Raw genomic sequence first — 27,631 nt, 5'->3', positions numbered from 1 at the left:
TGTTGTTTTCAGTTGTGGCTGCAAATAATTACAGGCTTCAGTATGTGGATTTTGTATCAGCCCTCCTTCAACCTGCAGGAAAAATCCTTAAACCCATGGGTGGGGAACCTTTTTCCTATCAAGGGTCATTTCAGTTTTTATAACAGCCTTCAGGGGCCATACTTAATAATTGAACACATATATCACAGTAACCTCTCTGGTGCGATGGCTGGATCTGCTTCTCTTCGGCGAAACATCTTCTGTCAGATGGTAGCGATGCTGATGCTGATGCTACTCGCAGCTTTTGGGTCAGTCAGTCTTGAGAGAAATCTTTCCAACAGTCAGTTTTGAAAATAATTGCTCACAGCAGTGGGCCATCTTGAATAGAATGTTAAACATCAGTGCATGTCTGCACAGAATGGAAAAATCCTCGGGACCTAGTGCATACAGTATATAGAGCTTTCAGGCTTATTGCAGAAAAATAATTCTATATGAAATATTCATGAATTGCCTCGTGGACCTGATCAAACTGTCTCACGGGCCTCATACGACCCAGAGGCCTGGCATGCTTCATCCCTGCCTTAACCTGACTGTAAGTGTCCAGCTGCATGTTCAAAAACGTGTAAATGAAAAATGATGAAATTCACCAAAATGTCCTCAAAAATAGTTTCTAAATTATTTAAGGCAAGTGGGGGCAACTGTTAAGACTTGAGACCAAATGAAAACAGACCAAAGATAGTTGACACCTTAACTGTTCATTAAGTCAAATTCATATAAATATTAAACTCAATACCATTGGTCTTGATATCTACTCGGTTAGCTTGTGTTTTCTCTTTTTTGTCTCTGTCACTCATAATTAGACACCATCCTATCCTGTTAACAGTTGATACATATATTCTGATACACTGTGTTTTTTATCATAACTGGGTTATTTTATTGTCAGCATCTCTGGCCTAAAGTTTTCACCAAACAGCTCTAGTGTGATCAAAATACAACAGTTAAAATCCTATTACAAGGAGAACAAATATATTTGACTGCAGGAAACAAATTCCAGCCTTCGATTAGCATCATCTTATTTATCCAACCTTATCAGGCTGCATGTTCCAGCCCATGATCTCTGTTCATTAGTTTTGGTGTATTTATATAGTGTGAGAATAAGAATGAAATCATTTGGAAGAAGAGCTTTAATAAACCAAAATGTTTATCTTAAACATGGTCACTGTCACTTAACTTTAGGACCAAGGACTCCATTAACAGTTTCGATTAAAGACAGAAGCCCCAGCTAATATTCCAACATCACCACCACCACCACTACTACTACTATTCCTAGTACTACTACTACTACTACTACCACGACTACTACTAGTTCTACTACTACTACCAATGATAATAATAATAACTTTAAAAGCAGTACATCTCACCTTCATTAGAAGAAGCTTAGGTCTAAGTCTTTTATAGTAAAGGAATACAGCAATTACAGGTGAAGAGTTAAAGCATGTTAACATGATCTTCAATAAGGCTTATATGACTATCAAACAGTTCCCAGGGGTTGAATACAAACCGGGGGCAGCTCCAGTACAAACAGATGTCTGTTTTTGGTCTTGCAACCTATGAGTCTGTGGATCTGAGAGCTCTGTCAGGAACAAGACTTATCTCTGCAACAGTATAACTGGGACAAGTTCATATAAAGATTTATTGATGTGTACATAAATGCATGTACCTGGGCATGTACTGGGTATAGTGATGGTCTTCTTTTACTGATGTCGCTATTACACTTTAATATAGATATTGACTTTTTATTGTTATTATATGGATATATTTTGTTTATATTTGTACACAGAAATTATCCACATTATCACTTGAGGGACAATTGGCCAATAGAGCCATGCTGGTTGGTTAGTGGTGAGAAATATTTGAAGTATACTTGAGAGCATGAACAACGTGATACCTTGTCAAGCTCTTTTGCCGGAACCTGGCTTAGAGTGAGATTAAGTTAATATTCCCCAGGGTCCTTTGTCAACAATCATTGTTTTCTAGCTTTTCTGACAGATGAATTGTGCAACAATGAAAAGTAAGCACTTTCTCAACCACTGACAAGGTCAGTTGGTTAGACCCTCACAGACACCCACTCAAGCGCAGAAGTAGTTGGAGTGAATCAGTGAGTCAGTGGGTCTCTGTGGGACCGAGGAGATTAGGTTAAAATGGCACTCAGATTTCATTTTTCCACAGACAAGAACATTTTGGTTCATGCAGACTGACATGAGCTTTACATTCATCCTATTTACTCTCTGATGTCTGGTCTTGGTGTCACTGACAATGTTATTCTTCCAAATTTATTTTCACTTTCATTTTGTCTCTAGGTTTGACTTTCACAGTGATATTCAGCTGGTCACATGCAAATAAGTTTTCTTAGTTGTTATGTGTCCTAGGCACCTGATATGGATATATAAAGAAATATGTAACCTAATCTACATTGACAAGTGCATAAATATAGAACCAAATAGATCTAAACATGTTAGTTTAAGCGGATTCTGCTGATATCAGTGTGTTGATACCCCCCCCCCCCCCCCCCCCCCCCCCCCCTCCTTTTTATATATTTGCCTTTTTTCCCAGATGACATGGCCAGAGAGCCTCAGACATTGATTAATGTGTGCTGAGCTCCCATACTGAGATCAACTAACATACCAGTATCTCTGGCTCCGGATACATCTCCTGAATGATTTATGGAATTGATATTAATGTCTTTCCAGTAACTGAACTACTAAAGTTAGAATAGGGCATAAATTGATGTTTGCCAGCTAATGTCAAATTGATACCCTGCTGCTGTTTCATTTAAGCATCACTGTTTGTCTCGGCCTTACTGTAAAGTGAGTCTTTATATTGGTTCATAATAGTTCTTTCCTGATTTTTTCCTGAAAGAACTTGTACCAAGCAGTGTAACTTCTCCACTTCATGTGTTGACCCTGTACCTACAGTATTCCTGAAGCAGGTGTCCATATAGAGTCCACTATATAGTCAGTTTGCTATTTTGTAGTGTTGTTTGAATGTTTAGTGAAATTTGTCATACCCTATATGGTGGACTCCTTGTTTCCCACAATGCATTGTGAAAAGTAGTGTACAACTGTTGGTCACTAACTGAGCAATATATACCATCATGCATTGCTCTTGCGATGGAGAGACGAGAGTAGAGGGGGCAGCAGGAACAGCCCGACCTGTCATACAAATATAAATATGAGCAGAGCAAAGCATCACAGCACAAACTGCGGCCTATTGGATGTTTTTTAAAGTCCTTTTTAAGTAGATAAGTAGGACATTTTGCAAAGAACAATTACACTTACAGTACATTTCCATGCACTATTGATTTCCCTTAATGATGGTCTCTTATTTACTTTGTACTATTCAACCAAACAATACTTTTTCACCCTTGTGAAATAAATATTATGGATGACTATAATGCCTGTTTGTTTACTGATGTGTGTTGTGCCAGAGACAACAACTCCACTTCAATCATGTAACTCTGTGAGCTGTTGTGCCTGCCTCCTTTTCTTTCCTGTGTTTGACAGTCATCTGCATCCCATGTGCATTTTCATGAAGTACAGATTTTTATTTTGTTGTGTGAGTGTAGCATAGAGTAAAATCTAATTGGTTTATTAAAATAGACACTTAGTTATGTAAGCTGTTTGCCAAAGGTATAAAACCTAATTTACATTTAGATGAGGCTGAATTCACTTTGTTGTCAGCCCTATGCTGATCCAGTCAGTGATGGCCTACAGATTTACATACAGTATGTGTCTCAGCCAACAGGTCCTCTGACACAGAGTCATTCTAAAACATTGAAAGCCTTTTCTTCTCAACAGGATACTCAAATTTAACCTGCAGTATGTTGATGACCTCGGAAAATGCTGCATTTGGTACTGCAGGAAATAAACATTAAGCCTTTCTCTTACGACAGCATTGTAAAAGAGTAGCATGTACGTTTTTTACTTACTTTGAGATCATCTTTTTATGCTTCGTAGGACAATGAATAATCAATCATAGAATAGAAGATTTGTTTTAATATGTCAACATTCAGTCTTGGCATATTGTTGTGTATTTTGTCAGAAGGCAGAGATTCATGAAAGTGATGAGAGAAGCCTAATTGTTTTGTTTTTTTGAGAAAAATCCAAATGACTTTCTTATCTTGTCTTGTCACATTTCTTCTGTCACACACCCCAACTGTTGACATTTCCAGCTAAGTCCCAAATTCTATTGTGAATACGTCCCCACAATGTTGCTGACTAAACAAAAGGATGACACTGACAGTGCGCACATATTGTTTTACTGCACCTCTGGACCGTGCACCAGATGTAATTAAGAACTCATTGATTAGTCAGAGTGCTGTCTGCTGACAATGACTTGCATGGTCAAAGAAGTTCCTCGGGGGTGACAAGTGTTTAATGGGGTCCATTGATAAGCACAACTCATAGACTCATCTGCCTTTACAATCAATTCACTCAATACAATCCAACTTATGTGGCAGACTGGAGAACAGATATGCACCTACAGCTATTTCTGTGACCCAAATAGTCAAGACCTCTTTAGAGTTTGAGTCTCAAATACATAAGTTATTAACCTAACTTGTCGTTGTTAAACCGAGATAGTAACACATTAAATAAGCATGGGGGAAATACAGTCGAGAAGTATTTCAACATTTACCTTTTTTTGTTTTGTCTTTCAGGTTCTGATCTTGAGCGGATGACATTTGAATTGAAATAATGGATACTACATTTAAGTGCCAAGTTCTAACTTTGATTTGAATTTGTTTACATCAGCACAGACAGAACTGTGTGGGAAATATAGCAGAAAGTGCACAAATTGCAGGGTTTCAAAAGTAATTGCACTTTTGCCTACTAAATAATCCACGGGCAGCTTTGTCTCGGTTCAACATTAGTTCGTGCACAAAAAAAGATCAGAGTTTATTGAAAGTTGAGAGTTGACATTTTGATTGAGGTGGAGTTGTCTGTCAATATGAGGAGTGAAGAGGTGACCTTGCAAGTGAAGGAGATAATGATGAGCCTCAAAAAAGCAAATATCCATCAGTGAGATATCAAAGGTGTTTTTTTCAAAATCGACACAAGGAACATTTTAAAAAGGCAGGGGTGTGTATGGAAAAAGTGGAACATAACAAACAACCTGATAGACTGGTGATCACAGGTCTTGTGGAGGATAAGACAACATCCTTTGTGACTGCACAGAAAGTCAAGAATGCTCTCTGTACACATTTCATTGTCGTTAATAAAGAGACAACATGTTGACCATAACCATAACTTATGATGAGGATTCAGCATACGCATCAAACTCAAAACTCAAAAACTGAAAGTCCAAGTTGTAGTTTGTAAAAACAAATAATTTTTTAGTTCTGGAACAACGTTTTATGGACTGATGAGACAAAAATCAACCTCTGTTTAATAAATGTAAAGAGGAATAAGGTGTGTGGCCCATAGCCAACACCTCATCTGTTAAACATGGCAGACAGTCTGATATGACTTGGGCATGTATGGCTGCCAAGGGAAAAAGGCTCCACTGGCATTGAGGATTTTACTGCAGATGGAAGCAACAATACTATAAGTCTGCTGATCCCTTGTCATATGTAAAATGAATGTGTTCAATGACAAAAAAACGTGTAACTGCCCAAATGCAGCCTGGACTGTATATACATCGAATAGATATTGTGCTCATTTCACTTGATGGCAAAAGATCTAGATGAACAATATTCAAAAAGTCTTTTCTAACCTACTTGTGCCAACATAACTCTTAAGTTAGAAAAAGAACTGCTTGCAACTGGCCAGATGATTATAGTCAAAGTGAAAGTCAAAAGTAGAGCAATGTGTTTATCCTTTATGACCCTGCGATTAAGGTTTCCACCTTTTCTATTATATACTGTATGGAATCTCTCAAGCACATCATGGACTTGCTCTAAAGATATTAAATCACACCAGTAATGGTAACTGATGAAGAAATATTTTTGAGATTGGACAAAAACAAAAAAGGCTGTCAGGAGATAAGTAATGAGGATAAATGTGGAAGAAAAATATTTCCACTGTTCCACTGCTGATTAGGATTTTTATTGTGTTTTCCTCCTTTTTCCTTTAATTTTGTTTTTCCTTCCCTCTAACACTGAGCAGTGTATTTAATCTGTCAGCCCATATCTTCTCCCAGAAATTGTCATGTTGCAGTTGCACAGATCCTCTAAAGAATGACTGATGAGAGTCATACTCAGACCAAAGTCATACAAAGACCGAAAGATAGAAACCGAGATCAAGAGAGAGATGATCGAGTAGAGGGAAAGAAATAAGGAAGTACAGAGAAAAACAATATTACAAACACTGCGGCGCGGTGGGCAGTGGCTGGCTGGTGGTCTGGTGAAGGTGGAGGAAGAAAAAAACCCGCAGTCAATGTTGTCAGAAGATATTTATACATGCCAGAGTTCCCCATGAATCAGGATAGTTAAGTTTCCATTGATTAAAGAAGAGGGAAATGTTTTTACAATCAAGCCAGATGCTCAGAAGGAGTGGCTTGGAGAGGCCTGGGCTTGCCGCAGTATCTTGCTCTGTGCCTAGCCCCGCCTCCCTCTCTGATGAAACAACGCATGAAGGGAGGCAGACCAAGCATTAACAAATACATATTTTGTCATTGTCACGTTTTCTTTTAAATTAACATAATTTAACAATTTCATGACACTACTTTCCTCACACATGTAGATACCACTGCATTGTGCAGACTTGTGGCCTTTGGTTGTTCAGTTTTTGACTTTTACTGTATTCTCTGTATAGCTCACTGACCTTAGATTGCTGGAGCTCTTATGGACTTTCCAAAATAAGATCCATTCGTCTGAGTGGGAGGGAGCACTCCTGACATCTGATGTATTGAGAGGCACTCCCAGTCTCTCTGTCTCTCTTACATGTCCTTGGCAGCGGTGAAGCTTCACTGCTCAAATCACTAAATGGCCTCTCCAGTTTTCCCTTTTAGCAGTTTTCTCCCCTCTCTCTTTCTTTAAAGTCAGTAGTAGAGTATGGAGATAAATTCGAGTTGTCTGGGGACTGTTGGCAAGACCATTGCTTTTGATTTATACTATTTGTTGGCCATTTGTATCCATAAGAGATTAGTCTTTATTATTATTGTGTTTTTTATTATCATCACCGTCTATCTCTGGCTTTACCCAGGCATTTTTTGTCAGGTTTATTTCCCTTTCCGTGCCAGTGGCCTGTGTGTTATATGGGCTTGACCCTATGAGAAGCTTCCCATGGGTGATGCAAGACACAAAAGTGTCCTTAAAAACTCAGTTATTGAATGTATGATTCATTTATTTCCCAGCAGCATGTCCTTTTGTTGTTCCATCACTTATTCATTTGCATGAATTTGACTCCAAAGGTGGTCAATATATCTGCCTTTGTCACAGGGCTTCACAGGGGCTGAGGGAGTGTTTTGCCATGGGACGTGAGAAGTGGTATCAGTGGGACTTCTTGAAATGCAGAGCAAATGAAACCTGTCTGACATTCAGCCTGTTGCATATGGTCCTGTGTAATCACTGAGTGAACACATTGGCTCAGTTGCACTGGTTGAAGATGCTTCCTCTGACAGGAAGTAGTACAAACACCCTTGGTGCTTTGTAAGTTTGTCGTTGATGGCTCTGATATGAGCTTTACACAGAAAGCCCAGCCAGCGCATTTTCTTCTCAAAATGTCACCAAATGCTAGCAGCAGCAAACCGGTTTGGTAATTTTGAGTAATGAAAGGGTTTTGATTATCAACTGTATACACAGTGTGGCTGTGAGATTTGGAAAGGTTGAGAGGAAGAGTGTTCAGATACTGGATAATGTAAAAAACATTGCCTGTTTGTAACCTGAAAATTGGCACTGTTGTTATTTCATTGGTATTGGAGGATGTGGTGTGACACTAACAGGTTTATCTTTGTTGTTGTTTTTAAACTTCAGCTTTAGGGTATTTTGTCTTCTAAATGTACTTTGGTACATCACTGTTAATTGGCTCTGGGCCTGCCTCTAGCATTGTGATACAAGTGTGTCATAAGTGAAACTTACTGCAACCAGATTTCTGCATTGCACGAGTGGGGCTTGCACACAAGGCTCCAGTGATTTATCCAGTAATTCATTTCCAAGCAATTTCTGACGCCATAAACACAGTTTCAGAGCAGACGTCTCATTTTTCATCCCAGGCAAGACTGTACAGTTTGGGAAAATGGCGAGGATTTGTAATGCTTTACCAGTCCGTGTTTTTCAAGCTGCCTGTGTTTATTCTGCTGATTTATTTAGCAAACCTCTCTCTGAGATTAGCTCCATTGATGTGCCAGGATTTGTTTGATAACACAAATTCATGTACAGAATGTGCTTATACAGTGAGGGTGAAATACTGACAGGAGCAGAATTTTGATTGAATACATTTTGGTCTGAAGCCAGGCAGCTATCTCGTAGGTCTACTGCTCAAAGTAAACAGTATTGAAATTCACTCGGGGGCAAATGCTGTTATCAGGATTTATTTCAGTGGACATTTTCAAACAGCTCGTAGTAGTGAAGATGTTGGATTGAGCTCTTGTTTTCAGAGAGACAAAAATAATATCTATTCAAATTTTTACAAGATGCCTGTTTTACTCTTACTATATTTATTTATATATTCATATTTATTTTCTTAAGCAGCTGTATTCACCTACTGTTGCTCTTTAATATTTTTGTATAAAAGAAAAAGGCAACAGCAAAATTCATATATAATCACTAATCACTGCATTTCATAAAAGACAGTTTTAAGAGGTAAGAAGAGTTATCTGCACCTGAAATCAGTCTGCAAACGATATAGTAAAGAAGGACTCAGATTCAGATAGATTGTTATCATTCTTAAGTTTAAATATTCAACAATTGCAATAGAAATGATTTTTTGAAAAACTGCTTAAGATATAAACCCTAACAGAAAAATTGATTTTAGGGAAACCCAACCACGACTTTAGCAGAGCATGTGATTACACTTCCAATAATTGATTTTTGGCCACTTGGGGCAGTGCATTAATTGTACACACAACATTACATAATATCACTTAATTAAGTTGATAAGGCACATATGTCAGCATAGAGTTGTTTATATATGCATCCCGTAGACAAAGAACATCATTAGCATGCATTTGGAGTCAAGTTTCTGCAAATACACACCTGATGAGTGTACGTTCAACATTTACTCTTTTTTGCTCTGATTTGTTTTCCATCATCTCTTGAGAAAAAAAAATCATCTTTGGCTGCTTAATGCTCCACTGCCTTCAACAGCTGGTCACTAACTTAAATAACTAAACTTTACTGGTAATATATCAAGGTGCTTTAGTTCTTCATGATACTGTCCAGTTCTATTTGTATGCCTCTGCCCCGGAAGCATTTCGTTTTTCGGGTTGTCCGTTTGTCACATTCTTGTGAACGCAATATCTCAAAAATACCTTGAGGGAATTTCTTGAAATTTGGTACGAATGTTCACTTGGACTCAAGGGTGAACTGATTTGATGTTGGTGGTCAAAGGTCAAGGTCACTGTGACCTTACAAATCAGAACATATCCCCTGTGAACGCAGTATCTCCGGATCTTGGATTTAATTTTGGTAGCCAAAGGTTAAAAGCATGATTTTGGCCTCTTGAGTGTGATATCTCAAGACTGCTCGAGTGTATTTCTTTGACTTTTGATCATTTGTCACTCTGACTCAAAGATGAAGTGATTTCAGTGGTCAAAGGTTGCAGTGACCTTATATGAATCTGACAAAAATCTATGTAGAAATGTGTACATGGAATCTGCACTTGTTGACAGAGGCATTCAAACGCAATGCGGTTATTCTAGTTTTAATGACTGTCACCACAATGCTGTGTATAGATGATAAGATATTTCTTTCTAAATTAAGTCATTTCAGTTCAATCTGCAACATCAACTGAGCATCATCTGGTACCTCCTGCAGTGAGAAAGAAGAACCGTCCCAAAAAGCTCCCTGCACTCTTCTTCTCTGATGAATTATGTCTAAATTGAATTACCAAATTATGTCTCTTAATCTCCCATATCCGATGGTATAAAAAGGGATTAGCTTGTCATAGAATTGATTTGCTTTTATGGTGTATTCTAGAAAAGTATATATATATATATGTATAAGAAACTGCTTGATCTTTTGCCAGCCTTTTGAATGGCAATCAGCACTGCTTTTTCCTGCTCTTTCATTTTTTTCTTTCTGAAAAGCTTGCATTGCATTGACAGTGGCAGCACTTAGTGTAATTCTCTAGATTCAAAAGCTGTTTCACAATGAGAGATTTCCTGTGCATTGCTCCTCACTGAAAAAAAGAAACACCCTGGGGTTTACAGATATCCTCCCCCCTGACTTGCTCAACTCCTGGATTCACTCTTGCACCTTCACCTTTTAGCCCATTAAATATGGACCAATCTGATCAGCAGAGACAGTACCGGATTGGTCAGCCAAATAAATACAGGAAAAGCACCACTAGCAAAGTAAATTACAAGAGACATTCTGGACATTAGAGATGGAAATCAAGTGTTCTGGGTGCAAGCAGTGGCTGTTACTCAGAACAAATACAGCCGACTCCAGGTCAAGAGCCATTTACTGCCATACTGGATTAACTGGATTGTTCCTTATTTGAGAAAATTCAGTCCACTTTGGGGTGATTTGTTTGCTCTTAACTGCCAGGCATAGGAGCTGAAAAGAAAAACTGTCTTGGTTTAAAGAAAAGATTTTCTTTTTGTCTCTTTCTCCGGCATTTTCAGTGACCGACATTTTCAGTACTTACTTGTATTTTTTTTTTCTTGCTGACCTATTGGTTATTGGCCAATGATTTCTTGCCTCCCTTGTTTCTCTTCTTTTCTTGCATCGGCTCCCTGTGTTCCTGAACTCATTACAGAGCAATCAGCCTCAGGCGTTGAAGTGTGCACCCAGAGGGAGCAATAACTGTAAATAAAGACTACTGCAGGCTCTCCGATAACATGTTACCAAGATGATAACAGCCCTTCTTAGCAGGCCTGTTGACCTTCTCCTTGCCTTAGGCTTGCCAAGGACTCCTCAGCTCCCTACACTTTTATCTCCAAACTCTCCTCCACCACTGGAGCCGCTGGAAAGATTACTTCTGAGGAAGAGAAGGATGGACTTACACCAAGAGAATATAGAAGAGGAGAAGAGAGAAGAAAGGGGGAGAGTTTTTGGAGAGGAGGACACAAAACAAGATAGAACAACAAAGGCCCGACCTGGGTTGTTGTCCCTGTGCCAGTGGCGCCACCTCCTCTGTCTGTCCTCAGTCTTTGTAGGGCTCAACATAATTAACTTGTTAAAAGATAGCATGAAATTGGAACAGACTTGTATTTACTCAGTGGCCACCAACACAGAATACACCAAAAGCAAAAGATAAATAGAGCGAGAGAGGTGGAGTGACAGACAGATGGGCAGACAGACAGAAAGTGATGGAGAGAGGATGAGAACCGAGGGATTGCAGTGCCCCAACTCTGATAAAAACATCATCTAACTGGCAAACCCACAGTTTTAAGGCTTGAGAAACAGATGAAAGTGAAGATTGCAATTCCTCATGGTTTACTCCCCAATACTAATGCAGAGTGTCTGACAGAAGCATGTCCAGAGCTGTGGGGCTAAAGGACTGTCTGGATGAGATTGATAATACAATTAAGCCTGTCCCAGTATGAATGCATCACTATGACCCATTACTACACCAACCGCTTCAGATGGAGAATACCAGTCTAGCTCTAGGGCCTTTTGGAAGGAAAAAATACAATTATAAAAGGCTAGCTGGGAAATGTGTTCTCTTTAGAATGTGCAGGCAGGCCTGTACATCATCAGATATGTGCAGGCTGCCTGCATATCTCCCTGCTGTCCTCGGGCCCAGCTTTCTTCATCTATATTGACACGAGGAGCTCACTGAAGCATAGATGGACTAATAACAATATGATTTTTCCCTTATTGTCCCCTCTTATTGTCTGCTCTTATTCTGATTTTGTTGTGTATTCAGATTAGTTTCACAACACTTTCCAAGTAGTGTTTACAAATACACAATCAACCTTTGTGTGAGTGGCTGTGTAGGACATCAGACAAGGCAGTTTTAAATATTAAGTTTAAATGAAAAAGCTTTTTGTTATCAGACAATCTTGTGGGCAGTAGACTGTCCAGTCAGGTCCATTTGGTTTTCAAACAGAAAATGTTCTCAATTAAGTTGGAGGCAGAAATTTAAAAGATCAAATATCAGTCACATAGTAAACTTACTGTTAGTTGCTGTGGTGTTACTCTGTGCTCGTTCCAGGGGATGGGTTTAATCACTGGTTGGAGTAAAAGCACTTGTACATTGCATGCTTTACGAGATAGTGATGCTTCAGGTGATGAACTTGGACCGTGTTTTTTGGCTCATTTTATAATATACATCTCCTTTCTGTTTTGTGTCTGACATACATTGGCTCAGGCTCTTCCGAGACTTTGTCAGCCACTCTCTGTCAAAGCACGTCCCTAAGTAGCTGAAGTGTCTCCACACAGGACATCTTGCTGCCTTGTTTATCCACATAAGCCCTTTGTGCTTCTTGACATGTAACTTTTAAGCTGTTGCTTGTGGCAACTGGAGAAAGTTTCCTTTGGGGAAGAGTTTCTCTCCTCTCATAGTAATAGTAATGGCATTTGGTGTTTGTGTGCTTCCTTAACCAACCCTATTGTGACTATGGAAATGGCTTGTCCATTTAAAATGACATTCATTAGTTTATTTAGAATTAGGTAGGTTTCTTTGATGTGATTTGTGTTTGTAATGTGTTGTCAATTCAAGTTATTAATGGTATATCAAAGTTTAATATTTTCATATCAGGACATTTTCTATGGTGATCAATGTGTTCAGTACACGTTGCCCTTATTGCAGTTTCACAAACTTGTTATCTTGCTCAGCCATTGCTGTGTGATACTGCAAGTGGGCTTGTTGAAGGGACTAAACCTATGTGATTTGGCTGAGAATAGTCAAGCCTCATATTAGCTACAGTTGAAATTCTGCACTTAATTGTGGTATGAAGGAACAGTTCTACTTACATTCAGAAAGTGAGCATTGTAACAAAGGTATCTGGTCGGTATTTTGAGGTTGAAGAGCCATCAGAGATGCCTCCAATACTGCCAATTTGTTGGGTAAGTTGGTGGATCTATTTGTACCTATTTGATACCATGTTTTCACTGAAAACTCAGTGAGAAGAAGCGACCTCAGGTAGTGCAAAACTTTCGACGGGTGGCACACAGCTCATAAAATACATTATAAAATAATAAAAGTTATTTTTAAAAGCACTGGTATCAGATGGTTTATGGTATTGGCTGATACGTAAAGCCCACGTATCAGTATCGGGAGTGGAAAAAGGGTATCGAGAGGTTAACTTTATATCAACCATAATGAAATGAGAATCTGTTAATCTCAGTCTCGACAAGAAACCAAATGAGGAATATTTCCCCCAACCTTAAAATATTCCTTTAAAAAAGACTGGGAAAATCTGAGCCAGTCCTTTAAACCATTTTCAAAGGTAGACTGCAGTTTAGTGCACCTGTTAGGTAGTTAGATTGTGGAAACTTGGAGGTGACCTGTTTAATCTTGCCTGCAGATGAAGTGATAAGGCATCAGGGGAGAAGGCAGGCTTTAAGAAGTCATGAGGCAGGAGATTGATGTTTCCTTGGTGACAACTTGCCTTAAGACAAGAGGGAGAGAGAGAGACGGTAAGAAAAAAAAAACAGACGTTTAGCTGCAGGTCTAAACTGAGACCCCTTCACTATGGCTGCTGCTTTTGGCTGGAATCAATTCTATCTTTATCAGTCGCCCTTTTCTGTGTCCAGGAATCCTCCATACACCGCAGAGCAGCCGGGGGGGAAACTGATGTGTTTTCCAATAATGAAATGGAACACAGCAAAAAATAACTTTAAAAAGGTGGCTGGCTGGTCTCCCTCAGCAGTACAGCACTCTTTTAATCTCTTGTCTAGTGTTTCAACACAGTTGTGGCCTTGCCTATGCCCGTCAAAGGGAATTGAATGTACTATCTCGTGTGGGTGCACATGTATGCGTGGACTGGGGGAATTGGATTGAGGTTAATCTATAAAGTTTGGTATTTTCTTGCTCAAATTGTAATATCCAGAGATAATTCGGTCAGTGTTTACTGCATGTCAATATATTAGCCCAATCAGATGGAGCCCTGCTGCCTTAGATGATAAATTAATGATATTCAGATCATTGACAGGTTTTTCCGTCAATGAATCATTGTTGGAAGAAGAGAATAAGAAGAGACTAGAGAGAAAAGAGAATTTGAAAAGGAGCGAGGCGGCTCCTTCAGATCTCGCTCAGCCTCCTAAATTCTACTGTGGAATCTTCACGTTACTCCTGAGTCAGATTCATCACTATGAGCAGTTGATTATATACAATAATTGTGAAGCTTATTTATGATCCCAGAACCTGGGGAGAAAGTTACAAGGCACAGACACTGACTCTGCTGCTCTCTCTCTGTGTGTGTGTGTGTGTGTGTGTGTGTGTGTGTGTGTGTGTGTGTGTGTGTGTGTGTGTGTGTGTGTGTGTGTGTGTGTGTGTGTGTGTGTGTGTGTGTGTGTGTGTGTGTGTGTGTGTGTGTGTGTGTGTGTGTGTGTCTCTCTCTTAGCTGACGTCTCTGACTCGCTACAGTTTAAAAGTTGATATCAACAATGATCATCACATAATGATCGATACTTTTATTAATGACTTAAATCTTTCTTCAGAGCAGCACGTGCATTCATCGGCCGCTCGCTCGCCCTTTCTCTCTTTTTCTCTCTCTCTCGCTGTGTAAACTCAGACTGGGTAAAAACAACAGTATTTATAAACTTAGACAATGTATGGAGCTGTAGGAGATGGCGGCACGTTCGGTTTGGTTTAACGCGGCCTGCACAGCACACAGCGTGAATGATAGAGACACAGAGAGGAGCAGTAAATTACTGACAGAGCCGCTAAAACTGTAAAAAAAAAAAACATGTATGAAAAGGCCGCAAATTAACACTTTAAATAGACTGAGTGGAGCTGTGCATGGCTCCCTGGGTGTCTGCCGAGGACTTGGTGGCGCTTACTGTAAGAAACACAAACTCTTAATCCAAACATATTTAATGTTATACATCCATCCATTCATTATTTGTAGCACTTATCATTTGAGGGTCACAGGGGGCTGCATGGAGCCAATGCCAGCTGACTGGGCAGGAAGTAGAGTACACGCTAGAAAGGTTGCTAGCGTATTGCAGAGCCAACATACAACTATTAATGCTCACATTCCCATTCACGGTCAATTTAGAATCTCAAAATTAACTTCATCCCAATCAGCATGTCTTTGGACCTCGGGAGGAAGGAGCCAGAGGAACCAAGAACCTCCATGCTGTGAGGCGTGCACACTGCACCATGTTCCCACCCCAATGCCATACAAATGTCATGCCATGTAAAAATATACAAGACTGAGGAGACAATACCCCACACGTCTGCCGTGTAGAAAGCACAGTAACCGCAGTCTGTTTCATTTTGAAACAACTGCCTATTAGCATTCTAATGGCTGGCTGTGTGAGTGAGTTCCACCTCAGGCTCAAGGCAGACAGGCCTGCTGCTGCTGTTCGATGATCCATCTGCATGGCAGAAACCATCCATCCAGTGGATAGCTACAGGCTGCAGGCCGGCCCTTTGTGTGGGCTGAGCACTGTGACTGCTCCCTCTTGTACCTCCGTAATGGGATTACATTAGCCAGGTTCTTCTGCTCCCTCTCCAGCTCTTTCTTTCCGTCTCTCATGCACACACAATACAACACACACATACACACACTGGGATGTGTGAATGACTGACTGTCCACTTGGCCATCTCATGTTTGCACCTAGTTTACTTGCCTATGGCCCTGTGTATTGATGCAGGTTATATAGCATTGTCCTCTGACATTTTTGTTTTCCGAAGAGTGTTATTTAATTTTCACTTTTCTTTCAGTTTATTTTCCCTATTTGTTTTCATGGTTGTGGGAGAGACGGAAGCAGAGGAAGAATCAGAGAAAGACAGACAAGGAGAGATGCGGAGGGTTTTGTTCAGGGTTTTCCTCAAGGAGATGCTGTCATGTGTAAAATCTTGTTCAGAACCAGCAATTGTGTTTTGTTGGGCTGCACCAGCAGGGCTAAGCTGTTCATTGAAAAGCAATTTGTTAATGTCTTAAACGCTGCACTAGTTTTCCCTCAAGGTCAAAGATTGATATTCAACATAACCTGCCAAGACACCACTGAAGAAGACTACGGAGAAAGATGATACTCAAGAGGAATTATGCAAGAGATGTCAAGGACTAGATATTTTGTCTTTTTGCTTCTTTCTCGTCTTCTCTCAGTCTGTAGTTCATTAACTTCACTTACACTAATACAGTCTCTGTCTCTTAAGATAATTCTTGACAAATGCGGTCTACTGCGAATCGCTTTTCCACATCATACTCAATAAACCTTCTTTTTGCTTTGTCTAGTTTATCTCTGAAGCTTTCAGGGGTTGCTTCCGAAAAATCAGTTAGATGTTTGCGTTAGTTAAATACTAAATGATACAAGATTGATTAAAAAGGGTCAAGCCACCGGCCTACCAAAACGTTTGAATCTGGAGCTAGCCACCATAAAATTAAAACGGGAATCAATGGTGTGTCATATCCCTGCTGCTCCACGGACTGAACATGTAATTCTAACCTTGAGGCTGCAGCCATTCTCACGTCAGGCCTTCCAGCATCGGGCTCAATAACCCAGCCGCCCATGGCTGCTGTCTGTTGCCCCCCCATGCTACAGTATTCACAAGCAGGAGCTGACAGATATTAGTTTGGTCTATAACTTTATCTCCACTGTCGGAGTTTGCCCTGAATTTAGTAGCATGATGGTACGGAGCCGTTTGTTAATTTAGGTTGTTCTTCAGTACATGTTATTGTTTGTTAGTCATTTGTGATACAATTTATAAAAAAAAGAGTGAATTATATTTATTTCTGACAGCAGTTCAATCTGCCAGATCTGGAAGGGAGGGAGTACTCCGATGAGTATAGTTTTACATTTATTTCAATTTAACTGTATAGGGAAGTTTTTATTGTGTTGTGAGGGTGATGGAGATCCACGAGTTAATGTATTGATTTCTGATAATGGTTTAAAAGCATTTACTCACTTTAAATCTTCAAAAAAGTATTGACCCTCAAAAAGTGACCTTGCTTCCATTATTGAAAAGCATTACTAAGACTGATAGGACTGCTGACCTTTGAAGGCTTTTATGAACTTGGTCTAATAGGCTGCATTTGGCAGTGTCAGCTCTGTGAATAGCTGTGATGTTGGTATGAGAGATGATTGTTTTGATGACACATCTGTCTGGAACAGGTGCTGCTCTGCTGTCAATCTCCTCTCTTTGTCAGTGCTTGCGAGCTGCAGCTGGGTCTGGTTCAGCCCTCCGCCTGCTCTCGCCTTTATCTGCTGTAAATGGTTCAGAATTCCATTGCCAGTCTGCCAAAAGAGCTAGTCCACGCATGGCTGCCTGCTTCTTAACTAGTCAGCCACTGTGATAGACAAACAAGAGCTGGATGATAACTCGGTATTATCATTTATCTTCATTGTCTTTGTAAAATCATGGAGAGCCCATGTGTCAAGCTACACTGTTGTCATGGCTAAATGAAGATCATACTTCTCATAAAATATATTGTTTGAAAATCATATTCTTGTCATGCGGTTGCCTCAATAGGTCTAATATAACATATACAATTCATCATGTAATTTTGAACATTTTTATTGGTAGGAATGATACGCATATATTGTTCTGATAGTTATCAAATATATCTTTTCATACCGTATTTGAGTACTGTATCAGCTAAGTAATTTTGTTTATAAAAAATCCATCTATAACATTTTTAGGTTGCAATTTCCTTCTCACTGATTGTGCATTGATATTGAATGCTGTGTTTCAAATGAATATACCACTTTAAATATGAAATTCAAAATCCAAATACTGTTTGCTGCAGTCCTCCATAAACTAATGATTGCACCTCTGTGGATAGCTTCAGTGGAGCAAAGTGTGTGTGTGTGTGTGTGTGTGTGTGCGTGTGTGTGTGCGCGTGTGTTACAAGCTGAGTAGTGGATTAGCTCTGTCCGATGGCAGAAGGAGAGGGATCTACTTTGACAGTGTGGTAGTTAGCCCATCTGTCTATAATCAGCTGTGTTTGTGTGTATGTGTGTGTGTGTGTGTTCGTGCTGCTGCTATGTCACTACCTGGCACCAGGTGGTCAACAGTACCCTGATGTAGAGTTGTGAGGGACTTTGAGCCTATTGGTCTGCCCTGTTTTCCAGTGACTTTAACTCTTGAACAGCTGCTGGTCTTATACAGCATCTCAGTTCAGCTTTTAAAATGTCAGTGTCGACATCATATCTTATCTCACTCTCCTCCATCTCGTTGCTTTGACTCTGACAATCATTAATTTGCACATGCGCCACAATAATCTCAATCACATATGTGTCCACATATGAATCAGAAGGTACAGACAAAGCCTATATTTAGAATGCTTGTCATGTGATAATCTACTAGCCAGTCATCTTATAGACAGCTTTGAGAATTGGAAGCGGGGAAATAGTTCCCATTGGATTAATTATACTTCCACTGATCATCTGGATCTTTTTGCATCGTATATAGTGTGTCAGTTATGGATGGCTGGAACAGCCCTGTCTGTTGGTCGTTCTGCTCCTTATACCTCCTCACACAATCTCTGTGTGTTGTTTTGGTTTGAGAGACTTACCAATGTAGAAACATGTGCAGCTACAAACACGGATAAAACAGGAGGCGATGCACCATTACTAGACAGCTGACTGTGACATATTGATTTAACACATCTGCCTTAGGAAGCAGATCCTCAATTTGAAGTAAGGTCATGTTGTGTTATCACACTGTTTTAATTGCGCGCCTGTTTGTAATGTTTTGAATCCACTGACTGAAAACCTTGAGAAAATACTGATAATGATTCTGTGTTGAGGAATGCTCAGCTCTTTGTAATACTAATGTAAGTTGTCTTGCTGCCTTTGCAGGAAACCTCGGCCGTGTTGACTACATCAGTGAATTCGAGTTTGACCTCTTCATCCGGCCTGACACCTGCAACCCGCGCTTCAGAGTCTGGTTCAACTTCACAGTGGAGAATGTCCGTGAGACACAGGTCAGAATGCTGTGGTCCTATATAGTGCTACCATTAATCATAGACAAGGGCTCTGCTCCCAATTCCATTCTATAACACACAAAGACTCTGGTTTGAGGCAGCAATAAGAGGACAACTATCAAGTTTGGTGTTTTCTTCTATCAGTTCTGACAAAGTGAATGAACTCCAAAGCCCCAGCCTACTCCCGCTGGTGAGATCTAACTGATGTAGAGGGCTCTGTTTACAAATGAATAAATATTAACAAGTAAATATAACATACCAACAATATTATTTATATTATTAATAAGACAGTACTTTATCAAACTGGATTTTATAAAAATCCTGAAAATAAGTAAATATATTTTTTAAGGTCTGACATCCTTAAAGATAATATGTTGTTGAATCAAAATTGATTAAGTTATAAATATAGGTGAATAATATTGACCTTCTGTTGGCTAAGTACAGTACTGCAGGTCAACAGTTCTGCTGCCTTTATAAGAGGACAAATATAGTATTTTTTTAATAAAAGTCATGGTTGATTTTCATCTCTTTAGCAGGAGAAAGTTGCAGAACCATCTCCTGGTGTGATTCCTGTGTTTCCCTCTTAATATTAGGTGAGGAGTGGGAATGACGTGGTTATCGGTTTCACAGAATACTGTGCGGTAAAATTCTCAACTGTTAGTTGTAGTGTTTCAATCTTTAATGACTGTAATCACCATGGTGATATGGTTGATCCTGTCCAGCATCAACCAAAGTTAGGAAGTCTCCAAGGCACAGGCTCAGCAAGCAACGTGCCTTGTGTGTTGTAAAAACATGGTGGAAGGGCAGGCGGTGTTCGAGCTTTAAGATTTATTTCAGTTGACTAAGCAGACAAAGTCAGAAGTTAAATTGTTTTGATATTATATGGTGCTTTATTATTATTTTTTCTAATACCATTTTTTAACTTAGGTTTTGAACATTTTCAGCACATAGTAACAATACTGCAATAGTACCAATTACGTGATAATTTAGGTCTTGGATCCACTATGCTGTTGAATTTCAAAAAGACTATGTTTTTTAAGTTACATTTATGTGTGATACGCTGTCATTATGTCAGCAGTCATAACTGGTACTCACAGATTGCTTTAACTAGCCACAACTAACCTTGTGTCACCTTATCCACAAGCCATGTGAGATGTTAAAAACATTTTCTTTCTCCTCTTTTGTGTCCTCAAACATCCGGGTGCGACATTGACAGATCATATATAAACACTATCAACTGATTAGATTGGCTGAGAACTGAGGCTGTCCTCTATTTTCTACCTCACTTCTTGTCACAGTCTCCAAGCTTGATTCTGCCACTAGCAAGCTCTGAGCTCTGTGATTGGTTGAGAGAGGCGGTCACGTGCCACAGAGATACACTGCATGTGGGTACAGTGAGTGCGGCTTCAGGGGGATGGAGGGTGGTGCTACCATTTAAATATATCTTTGCAGAATGAAAGGAAGGTACAAGTGAAATCAATGGGTTTCAAGTTTGTTTATGTTTGCTTTCTAATTTCTATGCATACAAGCTTGTCAGGCTTAGATATGAAGCAAACAAAAAATGAGAGATAAAATGTAGAGGGAGACAAATATAAATACAGAGGGAGAGAGGTAGAAAGACGGAGGGAAGAGATTGACAAAGATGAGAGTGATAACAAAAACAAATAGCGATCCATAGAGAAAATGAAGAAAGATGAATTCACAGCATGCTGTTACTGCTGTCTTCCTGTAGAGTGTCCAGCCCAGTCTATCTGAGGCTATCAGGCCTATCAGCCCATCTCCCTGCAGTGCTGTAGTCAGCACTAATCACATTTTATGGCTCTGAGATGAATGGGAGGCCTCGGCTTGGAGCCGGATCGATCCCAGAGCCAGATAGACCAGCACCAACAGCCTGCAGCTCGGGCCAACAGGATATTTGCTGTTGTGGCAAAATGACAGAGAAAGTGTGAGGGAGAGAGACGGGGGAGAAAGTGACTGGGGAGTGGAATACAACACTGTAAACAACAAAAGAATGATAAATATCAGGTATATGAACAAACTATGTACAGTGCCACTTGCGAGAGCCAGCCCACAGGTGACAAAAACCAGTGAAAACCCATTTCCATCGCACACTTCCATGCACTCTCTCCATAGGACAGCTCACAAGCTTCTGTTTCTTATCAGTCCAATTTCCTTCTTCAAAGAGACCTTGTGTGAATTTAATCTACTCCAGTAAAAGGTGTTGTGGTTAAGTGCTGCCTGTGCATTTTGCCAACGTGTGTGTGCGTGTGTGTGTGTGTGTGTATACAGACCCTGTGATTAGATTGTGTCTTTGTGCCCATAACCGTCAGAATCCACATAAATCTTGAGTTTATATATTATGGTTGTATTATTGTTCTGATATGACAAAAAAATGTAAACAGAGAAATTAAACAAAGAATAATAGCATGAGTAAATAAACCAACTAAGTGTAGCTATGTGGGGAGAGGCTGTGCTACAGCGATATCAGTGGGTTCCAGGGAAGAACTGGACTGTTGGAGTGTTTCATCCAGCTAAGCCTTGCTAACTCTCAGCCTGAGCCAGGGGAATGGGGAACAGTAAAAGCCCGTGATATTGGAAGTGAGATGGCCATTTTGAAGGAATGTAAGCTGGTGAAACAGATTTGGTCTGCCTCAATCAGCTTAGCAGCTTTGTGGAAATTGGCTTCACCGTAGAACTGGTTATGATGGATGGCTGGATGGATGAATGTCTCTGTTTTGTATATTTCTTTTTTTTTGACACACTCACTTACCTCAAAAGCCCAATTCTGGTTTCGTTGGCTGCAATGACCAGGACCATGTGACACTATTTCAGGTTTGCTGTGTTTTTTTTTGTTGCACCAGACCATTTCTGTTTTCAGTTCAAAGGTCTTTACCAACTACTTGAACAGAAATCACATTCCTGTCTGCCTGAGCCATACATAGTTTTTAATGTTAGCACACAGGCTAGCAAAATTTGCCTGATAACATGCTAGACGTCAATGGTGAATATGGTAAATGTGTTATCATGTTGACTTTAGCATTTAGCTAAATACATCACTGTGCCTTGGCACAGTCTCCCAGAGCTGCAGATATCCTTGGCCTTGAGTATTGAGGTCAAGTCCATGTGGACCAAACAAATTGTTGGGTACACAGATAACATCACACAGCCTGGCTTACATTATCCTTAAAATGCAGTGTAGCTAGTGCTATACTTTCCAAATTCTTCAAATGTGTGCAAGACCGCTACCTTGCGGAATTTCTATGACTTGCACGGTTCCTTGTCACCAGTTGTCTGTTGCAACGCTGCTACATTGAGTTTGACTGAGTGCGAGAGAGAGAGAGAGATTGAGAGAGAACATCAGACGACATCTGATCTTTACTTTGGACGTCGAAACTAGGGAAAAGTGTCACTCTTATGTGTAGCACACTTGAAAAATCGGTGAAATGCTGAAAAGCTGTGAGGCACGTGCTGTGTGGCCACTCTCACCTACTAACATGGGCACTGAAAGGAAAACCAAGATCCACACAGGCCTCAAACGTTTGCAAATTGGACCCCTGAAGGCCTCTGGTTTATCGCCTCATTAGCATAAATGGTTTAATTGATTGTAGAGCTTATACCTGAATACATACAGTGCATTTAAGTAATGCAAAGATTTCAAAGACTGGTTATGTTGTCTTCATTTCTATCAGTAATTTTAACTTCATTTATCAGTACAGTAAACCACTGCGAACAGGATGAAACTAGAAAAAAGGAATGGAATAGAAGGAGAGGGATAGTACTGTAACAGCAGAGATGAACCTGAGTTATTTCTTTATAGAGTTCTGATGTATGTATGTATACAAGTATTTGACCGTAAGTTTCAGTTGTATTCATGAGTACATTTTTCATAGATGTTGCTACTAGCGTTGCTCTTTGGAGACAGAAATTTGTTATGTTGCCCACTTGTTTTTGTTGTCGTACAAAGATGGGGGTAAACCTGAAATCTACAAACCTGTCGATGTTTGGCCACTTAGTCAGCATTCATGTGCAAACCTGCATTTTGTGCTACGCCATGTACTTTAGAGCAGAGGGCCCGGACTGTCGAAAAATCTCATTCACTTTCATTAATAATTCAAGAGCTCAGTATCATGGGACCTTTAAAAAAGTTTTAAAATGTGTCCTATGTCCAAACTGAGTGAATTGCAAATGGACATGTAAGTTCCAGCTGCCACTATTTCATTTCATCTTCTGCCTACGTTATGAGCAGAAACCAGTGGATGGGTTGATATGATACCCCATTGGGTAAGTTGATATGCCATTCCATTCTGCTGTAGGGATGTGCTCGATGTCAGGCTCCGTGAAGGGCACGGCTGTGAGCTATTATCGTAGAGGCCTTCAGGGAGCCATTCATAGAAGACAGGCAGTAAAACCTTGCGCAGAGTGCCTTCAACTCTTCCAACTACTACAGGGGTGATTTGTAACCCTTGCTTGTCCAGAGCAAGCACAGTACAGGGTGGTTATTCTCCATAATCAGGAAAGAGAACAAACTGCAGCAGAATAGGCCATGTGTTAACTCGATTCCCGAAAGAGCCATCGTCAATTCACTCTTTCAGACAATGCTCACCTTTTTAAATTCATCATCAGTGATGTTATGCAATTTGTCGTAGAGAGATGAGGTGGATGGCACATTAAGTTAAATATTAAACAGGATGTTAAAACTATCACAGAGCCGTTATGGATCATGTCTTAATGACACTAATCATCTGGTTCTACTTTTATACAGCTACTGTCTTTTCATAGAATCTGATAAACAATGTATTGTGGGTTGCAGCCAGGTCTATAAATGAGTACCATATTACAAGAGTCAAATATCACATACCATAATGACTAATTGGGTTTAAAATGCCTGCAAACATCCTCTAAAAGGTGTAATTATCTAACTGTGTTTTCTTATCAGTTAGAAAGATACACCATTAATATTCTGATGTCTTGTACGACAGCGGAGACAAAGAATCGTGAAAAGGAGAATGACAGCGGGGAGGATCAGGGTAATAGATGTGGTGCACAATACATTTCTTTTTTTTGTACGGAAGAGACAGAAGCAGTAACTGAGTATATTGGAGGAGGAAGAGGAGGAGTTGATCTCGTAAGCAATACTTTTCCCTCCCATCCCTAAATAGAAAACGTTGGCAGCAGTTATGGGAAGTCAGTTGCTGGTTGCAGTGTGTAATATCAATGTCAGCCTGTATATTAGATGCTCCTATGTGAGTTTGCTGCTTCATTAGCTCTGGACAGTCTTCTGGTTTAGACAGCCTGTCTTGGCTACGTCATCGTGGATTAACGCAAACCTCTCCACAGCTCCAATCTTCAATGTCGATGCCTTTCTCGTCCTCTCTCCCGTCGGTGCTCCTTGTATCCCTGTACCATCAGGTCTGTGTCGTAATGTCCTTCAGCAGTGACATAGGGGGAGGAGGACAGGCAGGTCTCTAGCGAGCATCGCTGGATGAACATGGGCTAATCATTGCTGGCGGGGCGCGGCCATGAGCATGCGTTCCAGACAGGTGGTTGGTGATGGTTATTTGTGGCACCTAATTTGGTCTACCCATGGGACGGCTTGCTGGATGCGCCGCTCTAGAATTAGACTCATCCATATGCATTTTTATCAGGTCTTCCCTTGCTGTGAAAACATGCACGACAAGGGCTCATACACAAGATACATGTTCCAAAACTCACACACACAAACTAGCTTTCATGCTTGTCAACAGTTCTGCTTGTCTTCTTATCCTGTCTGTCTAAAAGAAAACGCCACACACAGGCTGGCCATGTCATTTTTACTCATTTCCATTGCCTTTTTCTTTCTATTCTGCCTCTGCAGCATATGGTACAAGGCAGATAGGCATATATCATGTGTTTGTGGTTTTCCTCTTCTTTGGAAGTTTGTTTTTTTAAGCTCCCCCTCTCAAAAGAAGAGACAGTGGCTTCCGTGTGACTCCGCCAAAGGGATTATTTTACTTCTAACATGCCACATAGACCCAGAAAGTTTAGGGAACCTACTTTCAAACCCCTGAGGGAAGTTGCCGAAAGATATGTGTGGCTTCTGAAAGACATACGAGACATCAGACAGTTGTGCCAGAGAGCAGAGGGTATCGTAATTGACCCTGTTCTGTTAAGGCAAACTAAGGAATCCTCCCTCATTGTCACAGCTGATGCTCCCCAGATCACCTCATAATGACATGGACAAAAGGATATGACAACAGCACAGAATTCATTTTAAAATTGTCTCCCTGATAGCAAAATTAGTTTTCCCTAGGTTATCTCTGCTGACACAAGGTTCCTTATCTGAATTCATTGCCTTATTTTTAGCCTGATTTGCTTTAAAAAGGAGCCACAGACCTTAAGGGCATTTTAAAAAATAAAGCAGACACTTTTATTTGGATGGTCTTTATTCGAACAGCAGGAACTCATACAACACTTTTATCTCATATTCCATGTACATACATTTTTTTATTTTTCCATTTCCCCTTGATTTGTCATGATAATATCTCACAGCATAATATGTCATATGGTCATAATAACATCTTACGGCAAAATTAACAGCACCTAATTGAGTTAGCATTTGATTTTTGTGTATATTTGGCTGGCATGGGAACATGTGTTGTTAAGTTGGTATATCTGCTCATAAGGACACTCATCAGTGGGCCATCCATTCATATCCCGGCAGTATGGCGGAGTGAGATGCTGCCAAAGTGGTCTGAATGAAGACGCTGAGTACAAAGAGTCTGCGAGGCTTTTATTTATTTTTTGCATGGTACCACTTTACTTATGGAAACAGAGCATCAGAAATCTCTATCATGTCAATCGTTTTTTTGCTTGTTTTATGGTAAGTAAAGTTTTTCCAAAATTGTGCACATTGTGCACATTTCATGATAGGCAATAACTCTCCTTCCTGCATCTGCAGTGCACAGTGTGCTATCACCACCAAGTGCAAGTGAATAAGAAGCAAATACAATTTAGGAAAAATCTCCTGTGTAAAAACAGAGCTGTGTGTCCTTTTTCTGGGCCAACTGTTTTACATTAGTACTCATGGGTCAAACCATGTTGGATCTGCACCTTTGTTTTGATCTAAACTACAGCACTGTGTCTATATCTTGCACAATATTTACACTATCATGGAAAAAATATTTGGCCAGTCAACTGCCAAAGTTCCTGCCTCTGTAGGTGTCTCCTGGAACACTTCTTCCCATTAACACTCACAAACACAGAGAAAGAGAGAGGGGAAGATACAAACGCACAAGGTGAAAACAATACTACCCACACTGTCATGGAAATGAAGCCAGGCAGGTGAAAGTAAGTAAGTAGTGAAAAGGTGAAAAAAGTGAAGGATAATTGCTGAGGTTTCAGGAGGAGGCATGGTGGCTTAGCAAGGGCCTTGTGGAGCTGTGCATCTGCATGAAATGATGAGCCTGGTGTCAGGACATGGATCATCCTTTTACACAGAGTAATGAATACAGATTGCACACCGGATAGAGAGGCTCTGCAATCTGCTGCACCACAAATGAAACAACTGCCGTTCTAATCAAATAGTCTTTTCATGCCAGCGAAGCCCTCAACTTGGGCTAAATTCAATTCCAGATTCACAGATTTGTGGGTTGGGGGTTGGAGAGAAGCAGGAGGCAAGGGGGAGTTATAAATGTTGTAATTAGAGTATTGTTTAATGTGTATGTGTGTTGACATGTGTGATGTGTGTGTATGTTGTTGGTGGGGGTGGGGGGGCAGGGTGGCATCATGTTGTCGTTAACCACTTGGTTATTTTAGATAGCAGTTGGAGGAATGGTTCCAATCACAGCAAAGACACACACACACATACACACACAAATGCACACATTTAGCTAATTATGCCAACTAGTGGCTTGGGAGAACACATTCTCTGTATTCTGTATTTAGGGAACAGCGAGGAGCTTTGAAGGAGAGCCGCAGTGCCTCATTGATGCTGCTTTTGTTTTTTGTTTGTGTGGTTTAATAATTTAATCAAGCCAAACGTCCTCCTTCTCTCTGTAAATGTCTGTTGGTGGAGGCTAATTACTCTGCAGATTGTTCTCCTGGTGCTAGAGATGAGAGTTTAGATCTGGATTGGGGGAGGGGTGCTGATGGCTGTAATTTAACAGTGTGCTGATGGGCTAAGCTGTCTGTCGACTGCTGTTTTATTGTTTTGGGAGGCTGCTGACGAGCTACTATTCTAATATTCACCATCTGATGAGAGAGCCTGCGATGTTGTAGTGCATTGTCTCTATCTATCTATCTATCTATCTATCTATCTATCTGTCTGTCTGTCTGTCTGTCTGTCTGTCTGTCTTGCTGTGTTCCAACAATTAGATCAGTGATCATTAATACGCCATTGAAGTGAGAGAGAGAGAAACACCCATTATACAAATTGCTAGAATTGCTTAAAAATCTTCACAGAATTTGT

General features: G+C 40.2%; 1 protein-coding gene across 2 annotated transcripts in view; it reads left to right on the top strand.

Moving 5' to 3' along the window:
- The window catches only part of LOC117760482 (cytosolic carboxypeptidase 6-like), a 266,877-nt gene that overhangs the window by 1,478 nt on the left and 237,768 nt on the right, over positions 1-27,631 (top strand). For both annotated transcript variants that reach the window (XM_034583548.1, XM_034583546.1), the window contains exon 3: positions 19,061-19,185. In XM_034583548.1, the coding sequence (XP_034439439.1) occupies positions 19,061-19,185 (125 nt within the window). The remainder of the gene's footprint in view (positions 1-19,060; positions 19,186-27,631) is intronic.

The sequence above is a fragment of the Hippoglossus hippoglossus genome, chromosome 4, assembly GCF_009819705.1.
Source record: "Hippoglossus hippoglossus isolate fHipHip1 chromosome 4, fHipHip1.pri, whole genome shotgun sequence".
In the NCBI taxonomy this organism is placed as follows: Eukaryota; Metazoa; Chordata; class Actinopteri; order Pleuronectiformes; family Pleuronectidae; genus Hippoglossus; species Hippoglossus hippoglossus.
This window is presented reverse-complemented; position numbering and strand designations above follow the sequence as displayed.